This window comes from Anastrepha obliqua, chromosome 1, assembly GCF_027943255.1.
Source record: "Anastrepha obliqua isolate idAnaObli1 chromosome 1, idAnaObli1_1.0, whole genome shotgun sequence".
In the NCBI taxonomy this organism is placed as follows: domain Eukaryota; kingdom Metazoa; phylum Arthropoda; class Insecta; order Diptera; family Tephritidae; genus Anastrepha; species Anastrepha obliqua.
Window position 1 is genome coordinate 115,005,089 of NC_072892.1, and position 15,756 is coordinate 115,020,844.

Below are 15,756 nucleotides of genomic sequence, written 5' to 3' on the forward strand. Positions count from 1 at the left end.
TGGACATTTTCCCCCATAAATCAATGTGTTACAAAACGATATATTTAAAATTTTTCTAAAAATTCTAATTAAAAAGTGTAACATTTCTATGAAAATTTGATCTTTTTTTTTATTTGTAAATGGTTTGAAATATGGAATTTTATGGTTAAAAAATTATTAAAATTAAATAATGGCTAGGGCATATAATATAATTTTTTAATTCGTACTGCTTTTTTCATTAAACCCCCACTGAGCTATTCAATTGCCATCAATGACATGAAATTCGTCAATATTGCAATAAGTAAGTAGCTGAAAAAAGTCTTGAAAAAAAATTATATTGGTGTAAAGTGTGAGTTTTTAACCGAAAGTACAAAGCAAAATATGAAGAAAAAAGCAAATTCAACCTCCGCTCCCATAATATACTTTTATAACGAAGTAAAAGAGACATATACGAATCATTCGAAAATGTTGGCTAACCAACTTTATCAACAATAAAGACGCGTAACGCTTTACGCCTTTAGTACGCCTCTGCCTGTAGCCCACAAATCTGCTAACATCTGCTTTACTTTATCAGCTTCAACCTTCATACTAATCTTTGTTCTTCCTCCCTAACCCTTCTCAGCCGCATGCTTGCTCCTAGTCTTACATACTGTTTTCGCTTCTGCTATTCATAAAGCGCACACAGTCATCCAGCCAAGCTGTCGCACTGCCACACTGCTACACAGACCCTCACCCAGCTTATGTAGCTAAACTCTTCGACTATGCAGTAGCAACTTCTTCGGCCACAGTTCAACGCTCGATTGCCTGCCAACTGTGTAATGCGTTGTTGACGTTGCCGTCGTCAACGGAGCTTTTCATATCACACAGATACGATATCAAGCAGCCAGCAGACAGCAGACAGCTTACAGTCACACAAGCCCACACAAGCCCAAAATATACTTTCAACACACACAGCAACCCAGCTGGGCTCAGAATCGCAGATGGGGGCGGCATAGTACACCTACCTAATAAGATTTTCTTGGGAATTAAGTAAAATCAGAAAAATACGAAAATGCGTTAATGGCTTTGAGAGCTGATATTATGATTATTATGTAATTAGATTAAGCATAATTTCAGTTTTTTTTTTCGAGTATATATTCGTCTCGTTATGTGTGCGCTTTTTTAACTTTCTGTTTTCTTCGCTCACTTCATAGCGTTACGGCAACGACAGAAGTCACAAGTATAATGAGAAAAAAATTATTTGAAGTACATTTATGATTCGTTTTTTTTTGTTTGTTTTTTTTTCGCCATTTTCCACTAAGCTCATTGTTAGTCGGTAGAAATTACTCTCTAATGATGAGACAATTGACTGCAATTAAGACTGCAGTGTTTGCCAAGTTATTCTCATGCCCATTCTTCGGCACATAAAGTATGTATGTTTGTAACAGCTGGAGAATGAAATATGTAGCTACACTTATGTTTGTGTATAAGGAAGTGCACTGGTTCGGAACCCCAATTGATCGAAAAAAGTGTTTCTAATGACTGTTGCTCCTCGACAGACAACAGCAACAACAGCCGAGTCGATGAAACAGTTGCTCATAAAAACCAACTTCCGTTCGGAAGCGGCGTAAAACTGTGGATCTCTCCATTTGTGTAAAAACATTAAGGCACACACCTCAAATTCGAGGAAGAACTCAAAACTCGGAAGAACTTAATATTTCGAGAATTTTTATTTACCGCACGATCAAAAGTGATGGACAGAAAAAGAAGTGGACATCCTCGCGTGGTTCGCACCAGTGCAGTCAAAGAATTCGCAGAAATCACCTTAGAAAGCAGAAAATCAGATCCATGTCAATACTAATTAGAGGTAATCTCCACATGAAAGCCTTCCATCGCTCAACTGATTATCTTTTGACAACGCGATTGAAGAAACTGTAAGCAGCTTATTCGGTGGCGTGCGGTTAAGGCCATGAAAATATTATTTTCACTGATGAGAAAATGTTCACACTGGAAGAAGTTTTTCATAAGCAAAATGAAAAAAATCTATGCTTAAACTTCTAAAGACGGAAAAATGTTGTTCCAAGCGTTCAGCGTTGAACAACATCCATCAAGACTTCGTAATGGTTTGGGGGAGAATGTCTTGGAAAGGCGTTACATCTCTTCATTTCTGCAAAAACGGTGTCAAAACCGGGGCAAAATTGTACCAGGTGGATATCTTAGAAGGCGTGATGAAGCAGTTGAGCAGTACTCTCTTCAATGGAGAGTGTTGAATCTCCCAGCGAAATTCCGCTCCAGCCCAAAAGGCAAAAATCACCCAGCAGTGGCTAAAAAACCATATCCCTGAGATCATAGCTGCAGATAATTGGTCGTCTGGAAGTCCAGATCTGAATCCATAGGACTACAGTTTGTGGTCAGAATTGAGGAACAAGGCCTGTCAAAGGCCTCACAGAAATGTGGAGAGTCTCAAACAATCTTTGGTTCGAGCAGCGACGCCAATACCCATGGAAACTGTGCGTACTGCAATAGCTGAATGGCTTAATCGTTTGAAACTTGTGTAAAAGCAAATGGTGACCATTTCGAATGAAAATTAAAAAATTTTTGGGTTAATATTTACATGATTTTATAAAATTAACTTCATTAAAAAAGTATTATAATTTCATATCTATAACGGACTTAACTTGTATGACAGGTCTAAGTACTCTTCAACTGTTAGAAAAGGTCACTGATAGAAAAGGTCACTGATAGAAAAGGTCAATAGGTCATGGAGAGATGAAGGCACATGCGTAACAGCTAGGATACTGTGGCCGCGAATAAATAAAACAAACGACAAAGGAAGTGCTTAGTCTTTTAAGAGAGGATATCTCGAAGGTCGTGTCTTGTATAACTGGTAATTGGCTGTTTGGCAGGAATTTCTTGAGATTTGGAGGTTTGTCCAATGAATATTGTAGAAGTTGTAGAGATGAGGAAGAGGAATAAACAGTTGAATACTTCCTTTGGAATTGAGGTTCCCGTAATGCACAATGGTATCACAACGGCCTACGTGAGTTTGAATTTAACTTTTCCTTGTTTGAGCTGCTTTAGAAACTATCTACAAAGCCAAACCAAAACCACTATAAAGGTGATGTTTTTAGGAAAATAGGAGTACTAGTTCAGATAAACATCCACAATTAGCGCGGGCAAACTCAAAGAAATAGGCAGCCGGACCACTGGAACGTCTGACCACAACAAGACCCTTCTGCAGAGGCCATCATTTGCGAACTCCATCACCGGATTACTTATCGCTTCATTAAATATTTCGCTGTGGTAGTTCCATCTAGAGCAAATTGGAGAAAAAGAGACGAATCTTTAGAGATTTTGATGCAAGATGGACTGCAGCGTCGGGGCAAGTTTACACGTCAGTACAACTATCCAAATCAATGAACTTTCTAGATAAAGCAAGCAAGATCCTTCTGCCAAAGCCATCATTTGCAAACTCCACCACCGCCTATCTATCACCAAAACTTCACTTCACTAAACATTTTGCTGTGGTATTTCCATCTGGAGCAGATTGGAGAAGGAGACGGATCTTTAGAAAATTTGATGCAAATGCAAGTTTGTGCTCAAAATCCTAACTATCCAAATCAAAGTGTTTTCTAGATAAGGCTTGCGTATTCCAGACAGGATTGCTGGAATCAGGCCTGTAAAGTCGTCTCCAATTTCATGGAAGTTGGAGCCAAGATAGCCATCTTCACGGATAGTCAGGCTGCTATAAAGATGGTAAACACGAGCAGCATAACATTCAAGCGTGTAATGTAGAGAAATTCCACTCGCTCCGTCAACAGGTCGGTATAACTCTAGTATCGATTTCAGGCGACTGCAAAATTAAAGGTAACGAGACAGCGGATCAGTTTGCCAGGCTGGGATCCTCTTTAAGCTCAACCGAAGTAGAACCAGTAGAAGTTGCATTCAGCCGGATTAAAGCGCAACTAGAGTCTCACTATTACAGCATTTCAAGTAGATGATGGAAGGGACAACGAGCCTATGCAATGCCCAGAAAATCTCGACATAATTATGTCATATCAAAGCCTGACAACTGCTTGGTCACGGTTGGCCCAACATCTCAAAATTAACCGCGCTTCACACAGGATGCTGGGAGCACGCGCCAAGGTTATATACACCACGCAACAACAATGTGCCGCAGTTCTAGAGAATTGGGACAGAAGGAAACTCCTGTTCACTATCTTCGTAATTGTTCAGGTTTATCAAGAGCAAAATTACGAGCTTTAGCTAAACCATACATCAACCACATTGGCAAAATTTCAGGCTTGGAACTTAGGTATCTTTTGCTCTTTTTTAGATACAACGAAGTGGCTTTAGGAAATGGCACTCTTGACAATAACTAAAGCGGAATATCGTATTAAACTGGCGTTAATTAAGTGTCTCTCGTTTCAGTACGCACAGCAACTTAAGCAACCACATCAATACAAGAAGTTTGGAAGGAAAAATACGCGAATAATGCTTGTGCCTACTTCTAATGGACTCATATAACTTTCCATACATCATTCAGTAAATTACTTACTTACTAACTTCCTTATGCTAAATAATAATGAAGATATAACTCCATAATTAGTTATCAGATACCCGACATAACGATTTAACTACTTTGTTCATCCGGCGACATCTCAATGACTCTTAGTGCTTCGCTACACAATTTCACGCCATTGATCTTATGCTTCGGCGTGTTTAATTTACTACATCATTTCATCTCATCTCATCTGCTTATGCTCTACTACGCGCCAGTTGATTTCGCGTCTTCACTTATACTTTCTTCCTTGTTTTAATTAGATGCACAAAACTTTGGCATCCTAAATGCCGACAAGCAGTTTTTCCACATTGTTCGTTGTGTCGCATTCCTGTTTCCTTGAAAACTCTCAGCATCGTCACCTGCCACCTGCCTGGCATGCCCCAGGCAGTAATCTTTCCTAGTTTCCAGGTCTAACTGTTTATTGCGCGATTTGTCACTTTATATGTGCTACTCTACGGCAGTTTGAGGTTTGCTTTGTAGTATTTAATGAATTTAAATTGTTTTCCTACACCCAAACACAAACTAGCGCAGACATTCACGCACTTCCCTCCATAGCGTCCTACTACTCACTTCGCCTTTTCGCTTTTCGCTCTCCTCCTCTGTCTTATTTCTAATTTCACCTTCTGCAATCCAATGAAAATTACTTAATTATAACAATTACGTGAAGTCGCTGGCATTCTATACATTTATATTTGAAGCCACTTAACGAAGTCTTTAAGTGTCTTGATTATTTTTGACTCAAACGAAAGCTGCTGCTTCTTCTCGGCTGGTCGTCGTGAAATTCTGACTGATAGTTGCTGCTGCTATTTGGACTTAAGATATTTATTTGTTGCTCTTCGCTTTATTGCTTTTGTTGTACCATTGGCCAGGCCTGGCTGGATCAGTAGCGACTTTGTGTACCAGGTCCCTATCCGCATATGCGATTGCCAAACACCGTCCACGAGAACAAAAGAAATTGTGTTTTGCTTCCTTTTCTTCTTGCTGTTTTTTGTTGTCATTGCTGTAAATGTTGTTGCCTTTTATTCTGCTACGGCTTCTTTCAGCTCGTTTGCAGCTAACTTGGTTAATTTAAGCCCACTCAACCAGACGTATAAACGCTGGCAAATTTCGACATCACTCACGCAACTCTGGAAATGTTTTTCTGCTTTTATTTTGCGCTCTGTTTTTACCTTCTTTCGTTACTCAGCGCACTTGTCGATGCACAAAGCATCTATTACTCTAACTTGGCTCTTTCTCTTCTATTATTATATTTACTCTCGTACTTTTCGTCGTTGCTGCTTTGTTTTGTATTTTTGTTTTGTGTTGCAGCTGGTGGTGTTGCTGTTATTTAATTAAATATTTTCGCACCTACTTTATTTAATCTCCATCGTATTTTTGGTATTTAACAGCAGCGCGCACAAAAAGTATGCGAAGCAATAATATGAACGTGCAAGCGCCTGGAAGTATGCACATCATTTGGTTGTACGTTTGTAGTATACTCGTATAGTCTCTTTACTGCAATTATTGTAGCTGTCATTGCTTTCGTTACCACTGGTATTTAAAAATGGCAGTAGTTGTTGATATTTTTGTGTTGATACGATCGGCATAGCTGGCTGCAGCAACAATGAAGAATGCCAGGCGATTACAGATCAGCCATCAGTCTTCCAAGGCAATAAATGCGGAGTGGACAGAAAATTTATGTTGTGGGTAGGGATGCCATGCTAAAGAAAATATAATAAGAAATAAACGAAATTAAGAATGGCAAGTAACGAAATGCTTTCTGTCCACCGATACCGAATTTTATATTCACGGCGCATGTTTTTTAAGTTGTTTTGATCTATCGCAACTTTTGCTCGAGTTTACCCATTCATTGAAGAATTGTTGGCGTGGTTGATGTCAAATTTTATTGATTTCTAACATAATGCCAAGCATTCCAAAGAGCGGTTCACGTGCCAGTTTAGTAGGATTTTTTTTTTTGTTTTTGTAACGGAACACTCACAGCGGCCGTTATCTACTGCGTGGAGCAGCGCGACCACTAAAACAGCCCCTCCTCTCCTTCTGAGATGACTTCTCTCTGTCGAGCCATCTGTCACAACTAAAAAACCTGTGTTCAGTGTAATCGGCGCTTTGCAGCATTTTCGCTTGGGAGCGCTTACCTTGACCATGCGGTATAGGTATTTCCGGAAGTATCCGTGACTTGAGAGGAACTGAGTTAAGAAGTAATTCTCTTTACCAAAGTTTCTTTGGACCCATTTGCCTATTGATGGAATCAGCTTCGCCGTCCATCTGCCATTCGGTTCAATGTCCCATCGATTTTGCCACCCATCGATTTTCCCACAAAGACTGCAGCACCAGAGATTGTGCGGTAGGCTGAGGAAACTCTGAGTACCGCTGTTCATTGCACACCCAGCCTCCAGTGCTTTGCGCTTGGCTTTGCAGTTTAGCGCATCTCCCCATAGTTCGCACCGTATAGTAGACTTGAGTTTATGGTCGCCATGATTAGCCTTATTTTGCTCCCTATTGACCCACCGATGTTTGCCACTAAACTGCTTACCGTTCTCGTGACCTTTGCTGAGTCTAGAAAATAAGCCTGCAGTCAAGTTGAATAACTAGGTATTTCACTACTTTTTGGGTTACTAGAGACATGTCGCCCAATTGCATGCTGACATCGAGTGGCATGTGACCTCTTGTCATCAGGATGACTTCAGTGCGTCCTATCATAACTTGGTTCAGCTTCCTCCCAGCATCCTCAGTGTCCCGGTCTGGTATGACCACCGCTATATCATACGCGTATCCCACTGGATATATATCTTCTGGCATCATCGTAGTTCAGATTCCAGAGATACATTGGGATAATAATAATACGATTTTTGAGAGAGGGGAGGCTGACGACCGAACGATGGCTGAATTACATTCGAGCTAACCGCTTTCAGCTATTGACAAAATTCATCCGATGTGTGATATCTAAAACTGCCATATGCGCAGATGTAGTAAAACGTGGTAGCCAAAATTTTGGAATCTCAGCTCTGTGAAAACACGACAGCTGAGAAGAAGATGCAGAGATGTTTCCACCCGATCCTCCAAATAACTGCTGCAGAAAGGGCTCGAAGCAAGTATCACCGCTTGGATACCTAGCGGGCAATTTTCGGCAAGAATATCAACAAAATAGAGATCTGCGACTTTGTTAGCCTTAGAAATTCCCTGGAGCACCTAGAAGCAGAAGTATCTTTCGACTTTGCACGTTTCTACACTAATCTAATACTTGTTGAGTAAATGAAAAGCTCAGCTTCACAATGGAATCCCAATCCTCTCATTTCGTGGGGGATCGCTTCGAATGTCCCCCGTAGAGTTAATTCATCTAGCCCAAATGAACTTAATATCCAAGTATTCAGCCGTAGGCGAGAAAGAAGTCGGACATTACTCGAAAAATTTCGAGAGCACCAAGGTGAAAAAGTGGTCGTAACATTCAGGCGTTGATGAGCCATGCCAAGATGAATTACTTAGTGGAAACCAAAAAAGTGCAACGACATCATTAAGTGGAAATGATTTGTGAAGTTTCAAGTTTGAATAAGCGTGAAGCTGATCAAATGACCGATAACCCAACATTTTGCTTGAAGAATTTCATATAAAAAGCTGTTTGAAGGTTGTGGAAAAGTATGTCGCAATTATAATTACTATTCACTTATAATGTAAAAACGGCGGCCGCCGTAGCAGAATGAATTTGTGCGTGACTCTCCGTGCACGAAACGCCAAATTTTAGAAAAATTTTTTTTTAATAGCGTTTGCAACTCGGCAGGCAATGGCAAACCTCCGAGCATATTTCTGCCATGATAAAACTGCTCATAAAATATTACTGCCGTTCGTAGTCGGCTTTAAACTGTAGGTCACTTCATTTTCCCACAAAAGGTAAGAGGAGGAGCTCGCCCAAACAGTCAATAATGTAGCTGTTTCAGTTCAATGCCTTACACCAGGTCGAAAATGTCGGAGGTAGAGATTAGTACACTCTATCGCAAAATTGCACGACCACAAAATATCGAAAAGGTTTGACTACTTATTAGTTTATTTTTAACTTTAAATTAACATTTTATTAAAATATAACCATGCCATACTAATTCAAGTCTCAAACTTTGCACAATATTTTTAAAACTTCAACGAATGTTCGTCTAAATTTCAAACTTTTTAATCTAAATTGAAAAAAGGGTACGCAATTTTATAGCTTATTGAATTTTAGTACATTCACCTGCAAGTTTTAAGTGGCTGAAAAAGCAATTTTTGACAATTTCGCTTTTTTTTTTGCTGACGGTGTTTGGTGCTTTCTTCTACATAACAGAATGAAGTGCGTGTAGCAACATACTATTATTTATTTCTTCCCTCCGCAAATGCCATTACTTTTAGAAAATCTATTGGGTTGGCAACTAAGTAATTGCGGATTTCACACACAGATGGCTTCATATGAATATATGCTGCGAATCGTAATGTAACTGTGAATGGTGAGGGCTACCGTGAAATGATTTCCAACTTTTTTTTGCCCAAAATGCAAGAGCTTGACTTGCATGACATGTAGTTTCAGCAAGACGGTGCCACATGCCATACGCGTACTGTGCGTAACAATGGACTTATTGAGAGGCGAGTTTGGTGAGCATTTTATTTCACGTTCGGGACCTGTCAATTGGCCACCCAGATCGTGCGATACAACGCCTTTAGAATATTTTAAAAGATTATCATATAAAGCACATTTTGTTATTAGATAGTTGGCAAATCAGCTGTCAATCAGTAAACAAAGTTTTTTGATCGGTTGCGTAATTTTCGTTTAGCGCTCGTTGAAAAATGGAAAATCAAAAGGAACATTTCCGTCATATCTTGTTTTTTTTATTGCTGTTTATGGTGGCGAAGCCTTAAAAGAATGGCAGTGTCAAAATTGGTTTACCAAATTTCGTTCTGGTGATTTTTCACTCAAAGATGAAAAACGCTCTGGTCGTCCAGTTGAAGTTGATGACGCCCTAATCAAAAATCAAAACAATAATCGATTCAGATCGTCACAGTACAACACGTGAGATCGCAGAGAAGCTTCATGTATCACATACATGCATTGAAAATCACTTAAAATACAATAACTTAGCTATGTTCCAAAACTCCTCACGAACTGAAAGATACGCATTTAACGGAACGCACTAAGCTGCGATTTGCTAAAGAAACGTAATGAAAATGATCCATTTTTAAAACGACTCATAACGGGCAAGCAAAAATGGGTTATTTACAACAATATCAAGTGGAAAAGATCATGGAGCAGGCCAGGTGAACCAACTCCAATAACATCAAAAGCTGATATTCATCAATAGAAGGTTTTATTATCAGTTCGGTGGGATAACAAAGGAATTGTCTACCTTTAACTCCTACCACCCAACCGAACGATCAATTCTAATGTCTAGATTGAACAACTCACGAAATTAAACAATGCAGTTAAGAGAAGTGGCCCGAATTGACAAATCGAAAAGGTATTGTATTCCATCATGACAATGCAAGGCCACACACATCTGTGGCCACTCGACAATAATTGTTGGAGCTTGGTTGGGATGTTTTGCCACATCCACCATATAGTCAGGACCTTGCACCATCTGATTACTTTTTGTTTCGATCTTTACAAAACTCCTTGAATGGTAAAAATTTCAATAATGATGATGATGCCAAATCGTACCTGATTCAGATTTTTGCTAATAAAAACTAGAAGATTAATGAATGTGAGATTGTGATGCTGCCTGAAAGATGGCAAAAGGTCATTGATCACAATGGGCAATACATTAAAAAAAAAAAATATTTAGTTCCATGAAAAAATTGTCTTTGATTTTCTAAAAAAAACCCCATAATTAGTTGCAACTTAGTTGCCAACCCAATAAAATAATGTTTAGGGACAACGAAGGTATGCACTTATAAACGTGTACTTGTTGCAAACTCAGCGCAGCTCAAAGTGTTTCGGACGCATCGCCAAATATCGGATTTTTATAAGAATAATGATTTTGAGAGGCTGAGATTGTGATAAACCATAACGGCTTAAAACTTCTGAGGAGTCTGGCGAACGCAAATTCACTGTTAAAAAAGTGCCATAGAGCTCGTAAAATGTTAAAAAACCGCAAAAATTAGAGTATAACTATAACTAAAATTATGTTTACAATATACGAAATCAATTAATGTTATAGCAACAGTTATCTACTACATTTGCGAAATTTGGCAACACTGCTGTGTACCGAATTCTAAGCATAAAATTTTCGCAGGATGCAATAGGTTTCAATATATGTATAAGGGTGTGTGTGCGTGTGGTAAAGCGCGGATAGCAATTGCTAGCAGGTTTTCCAGTACTTTACCGCGCCCATCCCCCTCTCAAATATACTAAAAAGTGCGGCAAGTAATTACGAAAGTCGGCTACTGCTGACTAACGATAGCCACGAATAGGCAAATAGGCGTTAAAGGGGGCGGAGCATTATTGCAACTTCAGCGAAAGCTAGAGTACTTTTTTATTACACTTTCACTTTGCTACGCAGCGACAACGGCAGGGGAATTTGGCTTCTGTGCGCACTTTTGTGTTTTTGTTTGGGATGACGATGCTGATGATGATGATGATGGTGGAGCCACGTAATGAATAAAGTCACTGCGAAATTAAGTGCAACTGCAATTACATTAAAGTTTTCTCGTTTTTCGCATGCCTCACGCCGCCGCACGTGTCACGCGTCGGTTACTTGGCTGCCACTACACTTTTTGAGGTTTCAATAGAAGTTTAATGAGTACCGCACAGCAGGCAGTCGATTGCCGCACAATAAGCGGTCCATCCTGCCACACTTCTCGGCCCCTACCCCATCTCGCGTGCTCAGTTTGGTGCGACATCTCTTTAAGCGCCATTGACGATGCCATAATGGCGGAAATGCGCATTTGGAAGCATAGAGCAGTTGCCACCGATTCATGCGTGTCCTTGTGATTTTGGGTGTTACCGTTTCGTATATCTACTTAATCTTCTAAAGTTTAAATTGAAATTGCAATTTTGTGGCAATAATAATAAATTTCTCTTCACTTTTTACCACATACATAATACATAGCATTTTTTTTTTGTTCATATTTTGCAGGACCACCTGGACCACCAGGCCCACCGGGCAAACGGGGGAAGCGTGGCAAGAAAGGTGATCCAGGCGAAAAAGGCGATCCGGTAAGTACCAAAACAAAACAAAAAAAAAACACAAAAATCAGTTGTATTCTCAATCTATATTACCTTTTAGCGCATACATCAACTATTTATTTGTTTTGTTTTCTTTCTCATAATAGGGCATCAACGGCGTGACTGGCGAGAAGGGTGCTGCGGGCAGGCCGGGCGATAAAGGTCAAAAGGGTGATGTTGGCCATCCGGGCATTGATGTCTTTCAAACTGTGAAGGTGAGTGGCAGCCACCAATGGCTGTTTGAATTATTCATGTATTTGTTGTATTGCAAATAATTTGAATTTAGCGAGCACACGCGCTTCTATTGTACTTATACTAAAAAAGGCAGAGCTAATGAAAAATGTGCGCTACAAATAACCGTAATTTAATTTCAAAAGTTTTTGCATTGCCTTTTCCCAACAACTTACTTTAATAATAAATTAAAATAACTCGTTTTTAGGGTTTGAAACGATCGGTTACCACCCTACATGGCGGCACTTTAGGCTATGCAGAAATTGTTGCTGTCAAGGTACTACAACATACTCACTACTTTTTGCCATAGTTGTTGTTAGTTTTTCTTGTTTTACTTTGTTGTACTTTTTCACTCACATTGGCTGGCTTATGGGCTCACTAACCGCAGCCAATTTCTGTGTGGTTTCACTTTGTAATGGCAAATTTAAATATTTTTGTCGGCATTTTATTGTATCGTTGTGTTTGTTGTAAGTTTTTGTTTTATTTTCTTAGTTGGTTAAACCTTTTTTTATTTCGTTGATAATAACTTTTTATTGTAGTTTTTATTACTGTTGGTATAGTTGGCGTTAACAGTAGCCTTGAGTATTGTTAGCGTTACATATGCATAGGTATCTATGGTAGTGGCTGTAGCATGTTATTAGACTGGAAATTGGTATTTAACATTTCACTGTTAACCACAAATGGTTTCACAGCAATAACGCCTGTTCGATTGATGAATATAAAAACCTTTATTTTTTCAGTTAAAAAATTATTTTTTGGCTGTGAAAAATTGTTTACTATTTCTTGTGTGTGAAATATGAAATTCCGTTTTTAAAGTTTTTTTTACAGGTCTATGCTTTTTGCATGTTATGTTTTCCATCAGTAGTACATACATATTTTATTAGAATGTACATTTAGTATGTGTCTGACAAGAAATAGGTGTCTTATGTAGATTACCGCCTACAGAGAGACCTTGTGCATAGCAGAGCAATTTTTCGCTGCTCAATATTGCATAGCTTAAAAATATATATTATATAATTGCCGCTTACACTCGTTTTGGGACGTGGACTGACATCGTCCACCAATTGGTGGCGTGCGTCTTAATGTTCTTCTACAAATGGAATTTTTGAATATACACCGCATATTTCCAATTAAGTGGTTGTGCCTATTAACATATTATATAATATATTACACTGTGTTAAATAAATATAGCAATCGGGCTTATTTAAAAATTTTGAAAATTTTTTTTCTTATTTAATTTGAGTATTTCTTCATGAGAATATAATTCACTCTCCTACGAAAACCATATAAATCCAAGTTACAAACTTTGTTCAGATTAAAAAAATATTCAACAAATTTTACACAAAAATTTCAAACCTTTAGTCGGAATTTTTTAAAGAAAATGCAGGAATGCACTTTTATAGCCAATTGAATTCTGATATAAAAATGTGCAAGTTTGAAGTGGCTCAAATATCGGATTAATTTTGCGCAATTTTTTTTTTTTTTTTTGTCATATTGAGCTTGTACAAGTATATTTTTTCCATATGACGAATATCTACCTATTACTACCGAATACCGGCATTTTTATTATTTAATTTTTTTATTTTTTTCTGAAAAATCGCACAAAGCTTTGAATTTGTATGGTTTTTATAGGATAATGATATATATTTTCAAACAAAAAATTATTAAAATTAAATTAGAAACAAATCGGTCGTTAAAACTCACTGTCAAACTCGTCAATAACTCTTTAGTTCAAGGAATTTTCGGCCAAAACCGCATACTAATATTTTGTAAGATTACAGTCAATGTAATTGGCCAATGCTACGCGCATCTGCATTTTCTCATTATGAGAATCTTGTGCTGAATAGATGTGAGCTGGAATAGCTTGTCAGCTTAGACTTACATTGTCTGGTTATGTGGCCAATTTACCGTTCTTACGCAAGCTGATGATCCCGCGAAACAAAACGTTTCTCAATCCCACTCTCTAAGTTCTATTATAAAGTATAGCCTATTCAATGTCGTACTCCTACTTACTTCTAGACAAGTTAATACCGATGAGGTACCTACAGTTCGTCTCATCTTTTGTTAGCATCATAAATTTAGAAAATTTCATATTTTTCTGTCAACGTCTAAATATTTTATTACTACGTAAAAAGGTGTATTCAGCCATTTACTCGCTTGCTTACAAAGACGATGTCACTTTCGAGAGATGCCTTTTATAGTTTGCGCTCAATAATGCAAACACAATAAAATAATAATGAAAACGGCTTAATGGTTTTTCAAAATATTCTCCTTAGATGTCAATGCACGTCCACCTTCCGTTGAACAAATTTTCAAAGCACTTTTGCCACTCTAAAATGATACCTCCAAAAGGAGTTGTTTCAGGCGTCGAAAAAATGCTAAACTTGCATTTTATTTTTAATGTTCGGGAACGAAAAGAAGTCACGAGATGCCAAATCAGGACTATAAAGCGGATAATCCATGTTTTCGATCTTTTGAGTGTTCAGAAACTCTCTTGTGTGCCGCTACGCAAGAGCTCGCATTGTCTTAGTGAAGCACGATTCGTCTTCGGCGGTTGGTTTTCCTTAATTTTCCGAAAACTTCTGGTAAACAAATGATTGTGTACCACTCATAATTGACTGTTTGAAGTTTCTGTGCCAATATAGTTGCGATATGAGCAGATTTTCCATAACAGCTGACCATTTGCTTTGAAGTGCTTCTTCCGCAAACAACTATGGTTTGATTAAGCTCATCATGGAACACACATACGAGTACTGTCGATTCCTGGTTTGTTTCCTGTTCGTACGCATAGATTTCAGATTCGTCATCGACCTGCTCTGAGCCACCGCGACTGAATTTCGTCAACATTTCTTTACACCAATCGATAAAAGTCATTTTTTTAGGAAATTATCAATTATCGTTATTCAACGAGAACAAATCTTCTTGACGACCAGATGTTTATGCAATATTGAATGTATGCTGATCACACTAATATCCAAAGATGCTTCTAAGTCCCGATAAGACAAGTGACAATCTTGTGTTATCAGTTGACGCACAGCATCTATTGTTTCTGACAAAACAATCGACTTTGGACGGCGTTCCTGAAATTAGTTTTGCAAGAATCGACGGCTACGTTGCAACTCGTTGTACCAGCGTTTCACAGTGGCTAAATACCTTCTGCTCAAATATGAACGAGACGGTATCAATAAAACGGTCCGCGGATGACATATGGCAAAAATAAATTTTTTGTTTTTTGGTAGGACTGTTATAAGCTTACATGTCAAATTTCAGCGCGATATGTCACATAGTTTGTTTTCTGTGCTACTGTAAACAAGTCAAGCTCGGGTGTGTTCTTCGAATTTAACGATGGAAATTCAAGTTGAATAAAGAATTTGTTTGAAATTTTGTTATTCCAACAAAATTTCGGCTTCAGACGCCTTAAAAATGTTGCAGACAACCTATGGGGACTCTGCTCTATCGCGTGCACGTGTTTTCCAGTGGTACAAATCGTTCAAAGAGGGCCGCACATCGGTTGAAAACTTGCCTCATGAACGTCGTCCAGCAACATCAGTAAACGACGAAAACATCGGAAAAGTAAAGGAAATTGTGCTTGAAAATCGCACAAATCGCCAAATCGGTTAACGCTGAATATTATTTAGACGTTTTCAAGCGTTTGCGCGAGAACATTTGTCTTAAAAGGAAGGAATTGTGGGACAACAAGTCAGGATCTTGCATCACGATAATGCACCAGCTCACACATCACGTCTTGTTCGCGATTATTTGAACAAAAATAATGTTAACATCGTTCCGCAAGCACCGTATTCGCCTGATATGGCTCCATGTG

The 15,756-nt window shown here is 38.5% G+C and overlaps 1 protein-coding gene across 1 annotated transcript in view; it reads left to right on the top strand.

Annotated features, from left to right (window-relative positions):
- The first annotated feature begins 10,399 nt into the window (after nucleotides 1-10,399).
- The window catches only part of LOC129236770 (collagen alpha chain CG42342-like), a 159,819-nt gene continuing 154,462 nt past the window's right edge, over nucleotides 10,400-15,756 (top strand). Inside the window, exons 1-4 of the mRNA XM_054870982.1 lie at nucleotides 10,400-10,418; nucleotides 11,587-11,693; nucleotides 11,810-11,917; nucleotides 12,142-12,210. Of these exons, the coding sequence (XP_054726957.1) occupies nucleotides 10,400-10,418; nucleotides 11,587-11,693; nucleotides 11,810-11,917; nucleotides 12,142-12,210 (303 nt within the window). The remainder of the gene's footprint in view (nucleotides 10,419-11,586; nucleotides 11,694-11,809; nucleotides 11,918-12,141; nucleotides 12,211-15,756) is intronic.